At 39.7% G+C, this 16603-nt stretch overlaps 1 protein-coding gene across 5 annotated transcripts in view; it reads right to left on the reverse strand.

Moving 5' to 3' along the window:
• Rabgap1l (RAB GTPase activating protein 1 like) overlaps positions 1-16603 on the reverse strand; it is a 558252-nt gene that overhangs the window by 77015 nt on the left and 464634 nt on the right. The window contains exon 1 of one of the 5 annotated variants that reach the window (XM_032915704.1): positions 2465-2628. The exons of the other annotated variants lie outside the window; for them this stretch is intronic. Coding sequence (XP_032771595.1) covers positions 2465-2575 — 111 coding nt within the window. The 5' untranslated portion in view covers positions 2576-2628. Of the gene's footprint in view, positions 1-2464; positions 2629-16603 lie in introns of those variants that run through there. 5 annotated transcript variants of the gene reach the window in all.

Here is a 16603-nt window from a genome sequence, read left to right on the forward strand (position 1 = left end):
ATGAATAAATTAAATGTAACTTTGTGCATCTAGTTTTGAGACAGAGTCTCACTGTAGCCCTGCTGGCCTGTCTCTCACACTGAAGCCTGTCTCTGCTTCCTCAGTACTGGGATTAGTCATGTGCCAACAAGCCTGGCTAAAATATAATTTTTATTTAAAAGTTTGGTATCCAAAGAAATATTCCATGCCTTTTACATGGAGCTTTTCGTATCAGCAATTCTACATCAACTATTCATAAATTACTGACAAACGAAGTGGGTCTTAGGAAGTGCATTACTCATTACTATTCAGTCATGCGGCCAGTCAGTCACGCTCCCATGCTCTCTCTCCAACATGCCCTCCTCTCCCTCCAAACACAGGAATACAATGTCTTATTTTTATTGAGCAGTGAGATGTTCCCTGTGACTCGGGAGCTCTGTATCTCTTCAGCTCCTCTGACCTCTCCATTAAGTATGCTTGGCCATTTTACTTCTGCTAGTTGGCTGAGTGCTTGCCTTTGTGTTATGAGGAACCAAAGCCGGGCGGTTAACAGGAGAGCACTCTGTCACTGAGCTACATCCACACACGAGTCTGTGTTTGCTTCCTCTCTGCCTGGTCTAAAAGCTCCTGTAAGTTTAGAAGAGTCTGCTCAGGAGGATCTTGGCAAAACCATCACAAAGAAACAAAAACCCTTCTGAATTCTTTGGGTAAATTCTTATAATGGACTATTATGAAATTAATGGATATAACGAAATTTAAATGTTTAGGACTTTCTTACTCTGATTCATCATATATGTGTTGGTAGGTAATTAACTTCACGAAATGTATTTAATCATAAATTGAAACTGTGGGGCTGGGGAAATGGTTCATCGGTTAAGAGCATTTTTGTTTTGTTTTGTTTTGTTTTGTTTTATAAGAGGACCCAGGCTTGATTCCCAGCACTCACATGTTGGCTCACATCCATCTATAAATCCAGTTGCAGGGGATCTGATGCCCTCTTCTGACCTCCCTGACCACCAGGCACATACATGATATACAGACATACATGCAGATACATGCACACACACACACACACACACACACACACACACACACTAAAATAAATCTAAAGCAAATTAAAAAATAAAAATTATGTTTATTTTACTAAAACATGTCATTGGCCAGATGATTCTCCTCATAAGAACCTCCAGAAGCATACTATGGTTTTGCTTTTGCTTTATCCACCTAGTAATTTATGCTGCACTTAGGAACTGCGACAGAAGTAGAGAGTTTAATGACCTCACCTCTCTGGGTCCTCTAGAACATTTTTAGATGATTATGTATGTCTAAGTTACTATTTTAATATAATCATATTGTGGTACAAAAATTTTTAAAAATCCATTAATATCATTAGAGAACTAATCAGTGGCCCATTCCTTTATCTTCCCCCATTATCTTACTTTTTTAAAAAATAGTTTACTCAGATCAGCAGCTAAACAAATGTTGAAACATTACATCTGGTTGGTAAAACCTTTAAGTCTCTGAATCAATCCAGAATTTGTCACTTTATCTTTTTCATAGTAATTTACTACTTTGAAAAAAAACCTGTCACATTGTGATTTAGTGGTTCTGTGCCTTAAAACAGAGAAGTGGGGTTCACATTGGTAAGCTTTCAACTGTCACGATAAACTTCCTTCCTTCCTTCCTTCCTTCCTTCCTTCCTTCCTTCCTTCCTTCCCTGCCTGCCTCCCTCCCTCCTCCCTCCCCTCCTCCCTCCCTCCTTCCTTCCTTCCTTCCTTCCTTCCTTCCTTCCTTCCTTCCTTCCTTCCTTTCTTCTGCAAAGAGCACTGCTACCAAACAGGGCAACAGCACAGGCGCAGTTAGGAGACTGCGTCACAGACAGGGATCACTCTATGAGCCTCCCTGGCCAGCAAAGAGGGAACAACAAACATTGTAACAACATTGTTTTCTATCCTGCCAGAATGCACATGCCAAGGCTATAAGAAGGCAGAAAAATAAAGAATGAATGTTTTTTACAAATATTAAATCAAAACTAAAATTCTCCAAGAAGTTAGTTTGTTCTAGTTCTCCCTGGAGATCATATAAGACCGGAAAGCTATTTGGTTTCTATTTACAAAGCGATTTGATTCAATTTACAAAAGTGACATGGCCCATGAAAGAACTGTTCTACTTCAAAGAGACTGAACGGAATGTGTGAAACTATAGCTAGTTTCATAACAGTCATACACAGACACAAAGCAAAGTGGTACTTGGCATTATAAAACTCTACTTAACCTCACTACAATAGTATTTAAAGCATATTACCGACATATAACAATGTTTATTTATTAAACAAACCCACTGAAAGCCTGCAGACTTTGCTGTGGCCTGTAATACAGTCAACAGCAGCGTTTCTGATTACAAGAACCTACCCTTCTCTTGCTATAGAAGGTGCCCATTACTTTACAGAAAGAGAAGCCAGTGCAGTGTGTAAGGCGCCACCTACCATGGACCTGGGCTTGCTGATGGCCACCAGGCTAGTGAGGAAGTCTTCATCGTGCAGCTGGCTGAAAACATGGGCATCATAGGCTACCATAATGGAGATTTCTTCCATCATCTTGCCAGCTGGCTTCTCCACAGCCGCAGCTGCTGCCCCAGCTCCAGTCCAGGGAAAAACTCCTACGGCAGCTCAGTGCTAATGCACACAGCCACCTGAGAGCCAGGGGCTGAGTGATAAAATCCAGAGGGAAAGAGGAGGAAAAAGGAAAGGCAGCTGCTATCACAGACTTGCCTAGTAATTCACCCCCAATGGAAAGCAAGGTCTCTTATCTACTCAGGAAGTGTGCACCATAAACACCTGCATTCTCAACACAGCACATGAGAACCTCAGGTTCGGGACTCTTCTTCACACTTCAAAACACAGAAAGAAAGGTTTCCTTACTAGAAATATCCTATATGAAATTCATCCAAAGCAAAAGCTGATTTATGTTATGTCCTTGGTAATTCAGATAGTTTCGAACAGTTCATCTCTTCATTGTTATTTACATGAGGATTCTTCTTGGAAGAAAAGTAATTTTTCTTAAAGCAATCAGTGCGTATGTTTTCTTATTCTTAGAATTTATAGAATTCTTGGTGCAGTTAAGGTTTATCTCCTGAAGTCGGAGGCGGGGAAAAAGAATCCTTTCCCCCTCTGAGTATTTCTGTTAAAAAAAAGTACCAAAATATAAAAATGAAACAATTCGTTTGGGACATCAATACTAGTTGATAATAATTTTCCTTTCTCCCTCTAAAAATACAAATATCTAATGTGATTCTGGAGAAACATGAGGATCTCATTTACAAAATGTTTTTCTCCCTGATGATAAATATGATTAGTCCTTTTATATTTAAAGTTTTCTTTTAGTTACTTAGACCAGCAGATAGTCACAAACTATCCATTCCTTAGTCCCACAAGTGGTTTTGGAGGACAGCTGAAGATGGTAAGCAGGCTATAAGTTTTCAAGAAGGGAAGTTCTCTCAATTTCCAAGATAAATGACACATGCTTATTCCATGCACAGTGTGGGTAAAGAAAACAGGAGACACGAACTTTCTCCAAAAGCAGGTTACCTGCTGTGCCTGTATCTGCCCTAAGTATTCTCAGTACTACAGTACTGAGAATTATTTTCTCTTAGTATTAAACATTAGTTAGGTGACATCTGTTAAAATAAAAGACGATACAGCTATGTGTTGTGGTCTTTAGGCTTTATCACCAATACCAGGATTATGTTATCTATATTCGCTAGCTTGTGAGAAAATGGGTAAACAAATTCAGAATAAAATCTAGTGTCTATTTTCCCAGGTTTTCCTAAAATTTTTCATATTCCATAGCATGTCTACTTAATGAGTATCATCTTGTGCCATTTAAATGTGACCGTGGGAGCTCTGCAACTCCTGCATGAGTTCTGTGGTAAAAGCACCTGCTCTCAGAAGGGCAAACATCTCTTGCTAGGGAACGGCCAAGTCTAATAGGCTTAAACAGAAAATGCGATATCTTAAATAAATTCTCATGATTAAAACAACTTCAAGCTGTGTGTGACCCTTCCGGGAGCCAGTAAAGCACTTTTACTTCATTTCCCCACAATGCAGCTTTGTGTGTAGAGGATTACTTTCATTAAGAATTTCCCAGCACATTTATCTTAAAGATGACTAGCCAAATAGAAATGAAAAGACAGTCAGGACTCGGGACATCATGAACTATCCGGGCAGTCCATACCTTCTGAACTCCTTTTTATCTTTTCAATAGTATTTAAAGATAGCGTGGACCTCGTCCTATCTTCATCCGTGCAGCAGACTGGGAGATTTACCTTGCAGCGCGGCTGTCTGGATGGAGAGCCAAACCAACTGCTTTCCTACTTTCCTTTCTCAGCGGCTCAGCGTTTCCACTCGGATATCTGAATAGCTCTGACAAAGACACCTGTTGTGAAAGGTAACCAAACTACTTCCCATCATGCCTTTCTTTGTGCTGGCAACCGCCCAGGGGCAAACAAGAATTATAACCTCATTTGAGCAGTCCTCTCTGTGCCCAGCGAGAACACATTTAGAGAAACAATAGGTAATCTTCTTGGTTAAGAACACAAGTCCCACAGGGCAAAAAGCACAAGGGAAAAACAGCAGCCCCAAGCACAAAGGTGCTGCATATTCAACTTAAGACTTAGGGATCAGAGTATCTGTGCAGGAATCATTTAGACAACAACTCAAGGCTGTAAAGATAGTTTTAACTTTACATAAATGGTGGGTGCTTTTCTCAGATAAACAATTCTATAAGCTCATAACTTACTTCCTTCAAGAATCCTCTAACAGCCACAGAGACTAGAGTACTACTGACATTTCATTTCTAAATCCAAAAATGCCTTTCCTGTCCACCACAGTGCTTAATTTTTATTTATTTGTTTATTTATTTATTTTGAGCAACACTGACTAGGATTTCTAACCTCCTTCTTTATATTTTTGCCGTTCTTAAATATTTCTTAAAATTTACACTCTGGGTCATGCTAGGAAACCAAGTTTTTTCTTTACATAAACAAAATGCATGCTCTTTGAAAACTGATGATCTCTTCGGAAAACTTGCTCCTGGACCATTTTTTCTCTTTTCCAAGACATTTTCTACTGTCTCTGGAGCGTTCTGCTAACATCCCCCGCCCCCCAACTTGAGCAGCTTTTGTTCACTGTCCTGTTTATGACTAGCCTTCAGTTCCACCACACACCCTTCTTGAGACTTACCCCCCGCCCACTGGGTGACTGAAACCCACTGGATTATCTCAGGAGGGTTCCTGCAGTTCCAAACCTCACACTATGCCACTGAAGTGGTGGGTAGAGAATTACCTGTGACCAAAGATGCGAGTGCTGAGGACACCACCACTTAGAGAAGCTGTGTATCAACAGGCAGCAGAATGCAAGGCTCTCCTGGTAAACACCAGTCCCCAGTTCAAACAGGATACAGAGCTGTCTGTCGCAGGACAACTCATTGAAACTTAGGTTTCAGTTTCCTCTTGGTTGTGTAAATTGAGAAGGGCTGACTAGATCAGTGGTTTCCCCAGTATGCAGGAAAAGCAAAAGCAATGTGTTTGGTTTCCATCCACTAAATGGGCTAAGTGGGGGATTTCAAAGACAGCATGCCTTTTAAATCTCTATCAGAATAAAGAGCAAAGGGCAACGTGAAATCTAGGTATTAAGAAAGTCCCCAGAGTTGTTAAGTGTTTCAATAAATGCAGTCTACTTTGATAGACAACTGGAGATTTTCTAATACAAAGAAAAAGGGATTCAATGAAAAAGCAATTCTGACATATTCAGAGCCAGAGAGAGTTTTTCCACATGTGTTAATGTTTTACAATTCAATCGCCAAACCTTTTTAAGTTAACACACAAAGCAACGGTTTTCCTTATGGCCTGTGATACAAAAGCCTTCGTGCTTTTTTTAATCACACCCTCCGGCACTGCCAGGCACACCCTCCCTGCCTGGGGTCTGCTGCTTTCTTCCCCCTTGATTTTATGTCACACTATTCCATTACTGTTTTTTTTTTCTTTTTTTTTTTTGTCTCTTTCCTTCCTTCTCCCTTAAAAATCTTCCACCTTCTCCCATGGTTTGTCTTCACCATTCATAATCACTCACCCACATGTAGGTACAGATGTTTCTACATGGCACACATGCGTATAAACAGAGATTTGAATCTGGAACCGTGGTTTTAAATGCTGTTTTAAGGTGAACTGAGGGCATAATTTGCTCTGGAGGCTGTTGCCCCCCCCCAAGTCATCTTTCTAAAACTATGCTTGTAAAACAAAACCACATTTGTTTCGTACTAAATAAGTCCAAGCTGAATAAGTCCACATCTGAGCCTTCCAAGATCATCTATTCTGAAGTGCCATAGTTAGACACAGGAACAGCAAAATGAAACTTAGGGAAAACCTAAATACAATGACCTTTCTCTAGTGCAGTGATCTCTCAGATACAGCACGGCAAGAGTTTGATTGTGAAAATAGCACTTTGTTATCCACCAAGAAGCAAACAATTAAGAAACTGATCCTGCCTCCAAAGAAAATTCTCTCACCTCCTGAGCGTGCCTTGCAAAGACTCTTCTCTGTCTCAGGTTCTACCTGTTGAACACGCTCATCCTGACTACCATAAAACCAGGTCAGATGGAAAGGAGAACAAAATAGCCCAGGTAGAAATACAGCCCAGAGGGCAGAGGGCAGAGCCCCAGAGAAAACTGCTGCTTCTACTTTGTGACCCTTACCTCTCATACTTGGTTTTAGGTGTTCAGGACTTCATGTTAAGGGATCTCCCAAACCATGAAATGTCATAGGGCTGATATCAAAATGAGGTAAGATGATGAGCTCTTTTGCTAATCACCAAAACAGTATTTCTATCTATACTTAGGAGTGCACATTACAAAATCCAAGCTCTGCAAGACCAGAACAAAAAGATACAGAACAATGAGAAACCCTAGAGAGAAACAAGAAAGCTTTCTAGAGTACTAACCATTTCAGTCACAGAGTGGAAAGCTGCTAGGACAAAGGTTAGAGAAACCTTAGTTCTCTTAAACATTATACAGAGATAAGGAAAGAAAACCATTATTCTAGTGTTGAATTCCAGCCATTCAGCTCATTATCTTCCCTATCTTTGTTAGCAAATGCTAAGCAAATGCAAACATAGAAAACCGACCCCGAGGCTTTAAGTGAGAAAAGAAAACCTGGAGGACACAAATACCTGTTTGACAGGCTCACTAGAAAGCCTCCTGCCTCATTTGCATCTTACCACAAAGAAAGGGTGAGGCACAGTCCAGAGGAGGAAAGAGTGTCCCTAACCAACAACCCAGCTTCCCTTCTCAATTAAAACACTAAAATCCAGAGCAAACATATCCAAATTAAACTTGACCTCATCAGCAACAAATATGCTAAGTGACCTTACACATTCACTGATACTTGCTTTCCTTCTGAACAAAGACTATTTCAGACCCACCATAGCCCTTCGGGCAGAGTACAACTGAATACAAGTGACTTTACCTTAATTTCTACAATATTTAGTGATTTAATATACTTTACTAAGTAGCCAAAGCAAATATTCTAAGCTATGTATGGCAGCCATGTTTTCCCACAAGACCCTGACAGGATTGGTCTAGGGAACATAGGGCTTTGTTCAGGTGCTTACTGGTCCCAGGCTCTCTCCACCTGTAGGTCTTCTTTCCTAAACCAAAAGCAAAACCAAACCCTCAAGACAAACACATAAAAAAATTAGTAGTATTGCTAAAGATAGTAATAGTGAATTATGCTCAATAGAGATTAAAGCAATCTTATTCATGGCAATTGTGTACTTGCTAGTTTTTGCTTTTTTGTTTTTTTTTGTTTTTTTGTTTTTTTTGTCAACTGGGTATAAGTTAGAGTCATCTGAGAAGAGAGAACCGCAGAGAACAGAACATCCAGCACCAGATTGGCCTGAGTGCAAAGCCTGTTGGTCATTTTCCTGATTAATGATTAATGTAAGAGGACCCAGCTTATTGTGAGAGATGCCACTAGGTTATAGGAGAAAGAAGGCTAAGAATGCCATTAGGGAGTCATGTAAGCAGCACTCGTCCATGGTCTCTGCTTCAGTTCCTGGTTCAGGGTCCCCCCTGAATCCCTTCCTTGACTTCCTTCTGTAATGGAGTATGACCCACTAGTGTGAGCTGAAATGAACCCTTTCCTCCCCAAGTTGCTTTTTTTTTGGTCATTGTATTTTATCATAGAAATAGAAATTTGAAGACATATAGCTTTCTTAGGTTTGAAGGATAAATATTGTTCAATGTTCATGCTACTTAAAGAGATCTACAGATTTAATTTCATAAAACAAATGACATGCTATTAAAAAAACTAGACAAAAACAATTCTAGATTTATTTTGTTTTTTGATTTTTCAAGACAGGGTTTCTGTGTTTCCTGTTTATCCTTGAACTTGATCTGTAGACCAGGCTGGCCTCGAACTCCGAGACCCACCTGCCTCTGCCTCCTGGATGGTGGGAGTAGGCTTTTTTTGACAGGCTTTTCCCCCTGATTTTTATTTTTCTACATACACATGCACTGAATAGCACAAACAATTTTGGGCAAAAAGAGAAAACTAGGATGCTTACAGCAGCACTATTCACAAGAGCCAAAAATGGAATCAACCTAAGTGTCCACCAACTGATGTGACTAAAGAAAATGTGGACCACAGGCACAATGGAATATTAATCAGCCATAAAAAGAAATAAATCTGCTATTTGGGAGCACAAAGCAGGGACAAGATATAACTAGGCTAAATAAATAAGTCAGGCACAGAAAGACAAAGCACCATAAGGCATCTACAAAACACGATGTCATGGAAGCTGAGAGGAGAATGGTGGTTACTAGGGTGCTGACGCAGTGCCTTGAGAGTGGCTGGGCAAAGCTGCTCACTGGGCACTGCTCACTGGGCACTAATCACAGTAAGGGAAGCTCAGAGGATCTGGTTGCTTAACAATAGAGTGACAACAGATACTATATACCACATATTTCAAATAGCTAGAAGAAAGATTTCAAATATTATCAGCATAAAGAAACAATAAATGATGAGTGGAGGGATGGCTCAGCAGTTACCACTGGCTGCTCCTCCACAGAACCTGGGTTCAGTTTCTAGCATCCACATGACGTTCACAATTATCTGTAACTCTAGTTCCTGGAGGTCCAGAGCTCTTTTTGGCCTCTATGGGTACAGAATGAAGATGGTACACATACACATGCAGGCAAATAAAACACAGAGTAAATACAAATTAAAAAGTAATTTTTTAAAAAATTCTAAATATTTAAGGAGATCATATACTTAAACGGGCTTAAAAATTATACCATGTAGCTGGCCATGGTGGAACATATATTTAATCCCAACAATCAGGGTACAGAGGCAGGTGGATCTCCATGAGTTCAAGACCTATTCACTATGTAGACATTGTAGTGAGTTCCAGGCTAGCTGCATCTGGAACCAAAGAAGGACCAGCTATAGTAAGACCATCTCAAAACAAAAGCGTCATACATGGTATATGTGATTCAAAACATCACATGATACCTATGTACATGTAATCTTTAGATATTAATTTTTTAAATTAAGCAAAGAAAAACAACCAAGAAGACAAAGAAAAGGCATTGCATATCGAGTCCCCCCCCCCAGTTCTCCTTCAGACATTTACTCTTTGTAGCCACTACTGCATGTGAGAGCATCCTAACGACAGACACAGATGAACCCTGTCAGCAAGGACTGAGACAGGCAAGAGGTGGTGCAAGGGAACTCTGCAGTGGGAATCAGTCTCTTCCTTATCCTCTCCACTAACAGAATTTAATCAATTACTTTTTATTAAATTGAGCAGTTGTGGCAAGAACAGGGAACAAAGAGAGCATCTGCTGAATAATGATATTCGGCAAAACACCATTACTATGGGCTCTCATGTGGAAATAAATCATCCTTCTTTATAATTGCACTGTAATATGGCCTTTCACTGCTCACTTGTACCTCAGAGTCAGAAGAAAGATCCTGTGAGATAGTTCGGAGTCACAGCTTATCCTGAAGCTTGGCATTGAACAACAAAACTACTAACCCACTCCTTTTCAAAGGCGACAAGAAGTTTGGGTTAGGGGTGCCTGGATGAAAGGGAAAAGTAAAATTTAGCTAACTGTGGGCCTGGGGAACTCAGTGACGTGACTTCTGCTCATGGTCACACAACACGTGAGGTGGTTTCGTTATCCTCATTGTAAGAGGCTCTCTGACTTAAGAGTTCAAACAGTTTCGGGGGTGGGGGTAGAAAAGCTCAGGGTTTTCCCTGTCTCTGTCAGGTTCATCCCAAGTACAAGCAGAAGAAAGGTTCATTCAATTTGTATTTGCATTTTGTCTGTTCATTTGTTGGTTTTGTTTTGTTTTTGAGACAGGGTCTCTCTGTAGCCTTGGCCTGGAACTTGCTAGAACAGATCAGCTGGCAGGCTTCCTCTCACTGCCTCCAGAGTGTGATATTACAGGCCTGCATCACCATGTCAAGTTTTTTTGTCTTTTTTATTGTGGTTATTATTATTAAATATCTCCTTAAATAACAGTTTTTGAGTGTGATTTGTATGTGTGTGTTGCCTGCACATATATGTATGCATGCATATATGTATGTATATATGTATGTATGTATGTATATGTATACATATATAATTACATGCATGCCTAGTGCTCACAGAAGCACATAGAGGGTGCCAGATTCCCTGAAACTGGAATTACAGACAGTTGTGGGTTGCCATGTGGGTGCTAGGAATCAAAACCAGATCCACTGGAAGAATAGCCAGTGCTCTTAACTACAGAGCCGTCTCTCCACCCCCACGTTTTTTCAATCCATTTAAAAATGTTTAAAGATTTGTTCATTTTATTTTATGTATACGTATTTGTCTGAATAAATGCATGTACATTACATGTGTACTTGCAGAGATCAGAAGTTAGCACTGGATCCCTGGAACTGGCGTTACGAATGGTTACAGACCACCATGTGGGTGCTGATAACTGAGCCTGGGGCCTCTGCGAGAGCAGCGAGTGCATTTAACAGCTGAGCCATCTCTCCGGTCCCTCAGCCCACTTTTCAACAGTCAATACTATTTTGCTTTTAGTATATCATTATATACTTTAAAATGTTAACTGAAAACGTAAGTATCCAGTATTATTTATATGGTATTGCCAAATATAAAGAAAAAGAAGACTGCAGGCAAGCCGTGCGTTTCCCCTCCAGTTACTGATTAACGGCACGTCAACAGGCTGTGCTACAGCAGAGAGGTAGGAGTGAAGTGGATGGCAGTTAAAAGACAGCTTTGTGGTCTGCTTTAAGAGTCAGTCAACTGCCTAATGCGCCAAGAAAAAAATATTTTTAAAGATTTTATTTATATATTTGTGCCTACCTGAGTTCATGTGTACTAGATGCATGCGAGTGTCCAAAGAAGCCAGAAGAGGGCACTAGGTCCTCAGGAAGAGGAATTACAGATGGTTGTGCACACTCTTGTGAGTGCTAAGATAACTCCTGAGCCATCTCCAGTTCACAATATATAATTTTTAAAGACATTTAAAATGTGTACGCATATTTTGCCTACATGTATGAAAGTGCACCACGTGTGTGCCTGGCAGTACCTGCAGAGGCATTAGATTCCCCTGGAGTGGAAGTAGAGATGGTTGTGAGCAACCATGTAGGTGCTGGAACTGAGCTCCACCTCTGCTAGAGCAGCCAGTGCTCTCAACTGCTGAACCCTCTTTCCATTCGCAAGTTGTAACAGCAGTGATGACGGCCATGCAAAGGCAAGAACACTTTACCCACTGAATGACAACTTACGTGTAAGTTAATTTTTTTGTTTTGTTTTTTAAACATTTATTTATCTAATTTATTAGAGTACACTGTATAGCTGTCTTCAGACACACTATAAGAGGGCTTCTGATCCCATTGTAGATGGTTGTAAACCACCATGTGGTTGCTAGGAATTGAACTCAAGACTTTGTGACCAGCAGTCAGCGCTCTTACACTGAGCAATCTCTCCAGTCCCCTGATTAAGTTAAAGTTAAAACATTTTTTTCTTTTCTTTTCATTCTTTTTTTTTTAAAAGTGTCTCATTTAGCCTAGGATGGCCTTGAACTCACTTCAATATGTATCCAAGGTTGGTTGGCCTTGAACTTTTGGTTCTCTTACTTCCCTTCCCAAGTACTGGGATTATGACATGTGCCGTGACACCCAATGCTGGAACACAGACAGATGATATAGGGATGATACAGAGATGAGAAAGGGGGAATTTAAACTCTTTGAAGAGTCTATTTACTGTTTAGCCAATAAATTTCTGTCCATGCCTTTTAAACATAAATATCCTCTAAAAGACTATTTTTGCTTGAAACTCCTAGGTAAATATGCACTTTTCTTTCTTTTTGCAGGGCTGGGTACCAAACCCACAACTTCATGCACACTAGGTAAACATTCTATTACAGAACCCACACTTCATGTAACATTCTATTACAGAGCTACACTCCTAGAATTGCATTTCTATCCAATTAACATTTTAGAAAATTAGTCTGTAAATTTTTAAACTTAACTCTCAGTGTCCTGCATTGTTCTTTTATGCAAGGTTGACAATATAGAGATGTGCACACAGTTTTATGGTCTTAAAGACTGCAGTTTATAAATGAGCCCAATATTAGCTAACTGTAGGTAAACAATTCTATTCTTTATAATTATGAGAGCTACCAATAGTTGAATATTGCTTTAGAAAGCACGCAGTTTTTGTGTTAGGATAATGACTTACTGAAGACATTCCATTAAAAGGAAAAGCCCACCTCTGCTATGTGTTGAGGGTAATTAGCTACCATGGAAAATGATACCCCAGCAGCTTTTCCTATTAAAGAAAATAACTATAAATACCTGAGTCAGCTTTGTAAAATACAATTTGTGAAGCAGCCATTTTGTGAAAAGCTTCATTACAAGTCAAAAATTCTCTTGGCAAACACCCACCCTTTCTTTGTGGAGACCCCCTTAGTACCATGGCTAGAGATCCCTGTGATTGATTTAATGTTTCTATACTAGCCATTTTCAACTCCACAGGACACACAGGGAGCGGTGAGCAGACTTGATGAGACTTTGTTTTTACTGCAGGACACGTGAATAGAAGCACAATGAGAAAAGTAGACTTATGATTAGGTAATGCTTTGTAGGAAACAGTGGGAGGACCTGACCTCAGGACAGGTAAACACATCTGGCTCCTCGGAGCAGGATAGAACACTGCAGTAACAGCCCCATCTCCACACACTAAGATACTTCTGCTCAATCAAATTCTACCCTCCCCCCCAAAAGTTACAAGAAACAGCCATTCCTTTAATTTAGTCACTAATTCCTTCTCCTAATGCCTTAATATATGTCTTCTGACCTCAAAGCAGCTTAGCATTTGAAAGCAAAGCTCCAGATCCTCTTTATAAGAATCAGTGTTTCCTTTGTCAGCAGATTGTCACTGGCAGTCACAGGTAGGGAGAGAAAGAAAGCAAGGTTGAAGGGAGAAAAGATGGTCACAATCAAAATACTCCCCTTTGTTTGGCTTGGTTTGGTTTTGATACAAATACTATACCTATAAATTAACTACCAATAGAAAGTAGAAATTAGAAGAAATTAAAGGCAAAATGATTTCCTCCTGCTTTTGATGATTAATGCTTAATAAATATATAAATTTCAAATAAGGAAGTCTTCCAGGATTTTACCAATGGTACAGATCTATCGGTTATTTTGGTAGTCAGGAACCAACATTCCCTTCTGGATGGCTAAAGTACATGAAATTACTAGGAATTATCAGGCTTCCGAAAAAGACAAACTGAATGAAAAAGTGAGGACTAGCAGAAAGGAACAAGCATTAACTTAGAAATTAGGCTGTAAATTCCATGGCTTTAGCTAGAGTGTCTCCATGTAAGGCTTTTTGTTGGTAGCAAATTAGATGGTTCCTCAGCAAATCAAGACTGTAATTTTATTCAAATAGTGGTAACACCTTCATTCTCAAAAGCCTGATTAGGTTGAATACCTCACACTAACTCAGACTAAGACACTAATTACTACTACCCTTCTCTAAGAGTTTTCTCCTCAAACTTATCAGTTTCAATGTATGCTTCACACTTGGTTTGTTCTTAAAAATATTGGGCTGTAGAGATGGCTCAGCAGAAAAGAGCCCTGGCATCTTCTTAGGGCACCCAGGTTTGACCCCAGTACCCACATGGTGACTCCCAACTGTCTATAACTCCAGTCACTGCATATGTGACATCCTCTTCTGGCCTCTTTGGGAACCAGGCATGCATATGGTGCACAGAAATATACATAGACAAAAACCCCAATGTATAAAATTAATCAATTGATCAATCAATTAATTAATTAATAGTTTTCTTGTCAATGAAGATGCAGATATAGCACCATAATGCAGTGCAGAAACTACTGCAGTTTTAGTCTTTCATAAAAACACAAAGAGTACACAATGGAAGAGGACAGTCTCTCACAATACGTTCAGGGAAAACTGGATGTGCACGCATAGCTTGAGGTGATAGAAAGATGGCTCACTGGCCAAGAATATTTGCTGCTTTTGTACAAAACTGGGTTCAGTTCCCACCACACTCATGGTATCTAACCATTGCCTGTAACAGTTCCAGGGATTCTGACACCCTCTTGTGAAGTCCCCAGGCACTAGACATACACATGGTACACATGCTTACATATATACAAAACACCCATACATATAACATAAAATAATCTAAAATAATTAGTTTAAGATGGATTAAAGGTGATAGATAGTAAGGATTTCGAATCACAAAGTTTGTGACAGAGACAGCAGGATAAAGTTCTTTACACTGTGTTTTGAACAAGACAATACAAAGTAAAAAAATAAAAAATAAAAATGGGACTACATCCAATTAGAAAGCTTCTACACAGCAGGAGAAATAATTAATAAGATGAAAAGAAATAAGGGAATGGAATAAGTATCAATGAGAGGTTATTAGTCAAAATACATCAGAAGTGCACATAATTCAATAGCAAACAAGCACACAAACAGAATGATTCAACTGGAGAAATGGCAGGGAAGCTAGAGAGACACTTTCCCAAACAACAGTGAATCACCAGAGAAATGGAAGTCAAAACCAACAACTAGTGCTTTTAGGACAACTACTATCAAAAAGGCAAAAATGCCCAGGGCAATTCCCGACATTCAGACAGAAAAAGGAGAAGTTCTGGGATTCCAGGCCAGTCAAAGCGACATTGTGAGTTTCATAAAACACAAAAAAGAGCAAGTGTTGGTGAAGGTGTGGAGAAAATAGAACCTTATAAACGTTCAGATGTAAATCTGCACAATCTATATAGAAAACAGCATCAAGGTTCCTCAAAAAAGTTATTAAGAGAAATGTTCTTTGGTCTGCAATCACATCACTGAGGAAGTCAACATTTGTATTTAGTGGGGTTTTTTGTTGCTGTTTTGAGTGTTTTTCTCCTTCCTTCCTTCCTTCCTCCCTCCCTCCCTCCCTCCCTCCCTCCCTCCCTTTTCTTGATACAGGATGTCACTATTGAACATTGACTAGCCTAGAACTTACTATGTTGACTAAGTTGGACTTGAACTCACAGATATCTGCCTCTCTAGGACGGGTTAAAAACATGCCCCATCATGCACTTTGAATTCAGTATCTTGAAGGGATTGCTACACTTCTATGTTCGTGAAGCATTATTCACAATAACGGAGAATCAACTTAAGTGCCAGTTAATGGGTGGCTGCATGTAGGATATGTGGTATACAAGAATGCTCATATGTATGTATGTGTGCATATATCTCATATACATATATATGCATACATATATAACATATTTATATGCTTACACATGTAAATTGGATATTAATTCACTAGGAAAAAAAACTCTGCCATTTGAAAGACACTAGATGACCCTGGAGGACATTATGCTAAATGAAATAAGCTACCACAACGAAAAGATATTGTCTGATATCAATTATATGTATAGTGTAAGAAAATCAATCTCATAGGAGACTGGTTGACAGACTTTGAGGGTAGAGAGTAATGGGGAGATATTGGTCAAAGAGCACAGACTCTCAGTTATACCACATCCCAAGTTCTAAGATCGCAGGTATGTGCCATCATGCCCAGTCTGAATGGTTAAATTTTGAGGATGTAAAGTACAGTATGGTGATTATCATTGGAGCTACTTTGTAGACTGAAACTGTTAGAGTAGATACCGTTTTCACCATGCATGCATATGTGTGTTCACATGTGTGTTTGTGTGTGAGTACAGGTATAACCACAGCACATGTGAAGATCAAAAACAACCCTGGGTGTCAGTCTTCACTTTCCCCTCAGTGCTGTGTGCACAAGCCTAGCTGCTTGTGAGCTCCAAGATTCTCCTGTCTTTGCCTCTCATCTCACCATAGACACATTGGTATTACAGGGCTATGGTTTGGCTTTAGGTAGTAAATTCAGAGGATCTGAACTCAGGCCCTCATGCTTACATAACCTAATGAGCTACCTCCCCAGACTTCCTCCCAATGAGCTACCTCTCCAGACTTCCTCCCAATGAGTTACCTCCCCAGACTTCCTCTCCCTTTTTTAT

This window comes from Rattus rattus, chromosome 10 (genome assembly GCF_011064425.1).
Source record: "Rattus rattus isolate New Zealand chromosome 10, Rrattus_CSIRO_v1, whole genome shotgun sequence".
Taxonomy (NCBI): Eukaryota; Metazoa; Chordata; class Mammalia; order Rodentia; family Muridae; genus Rattus; species Rattus rattus.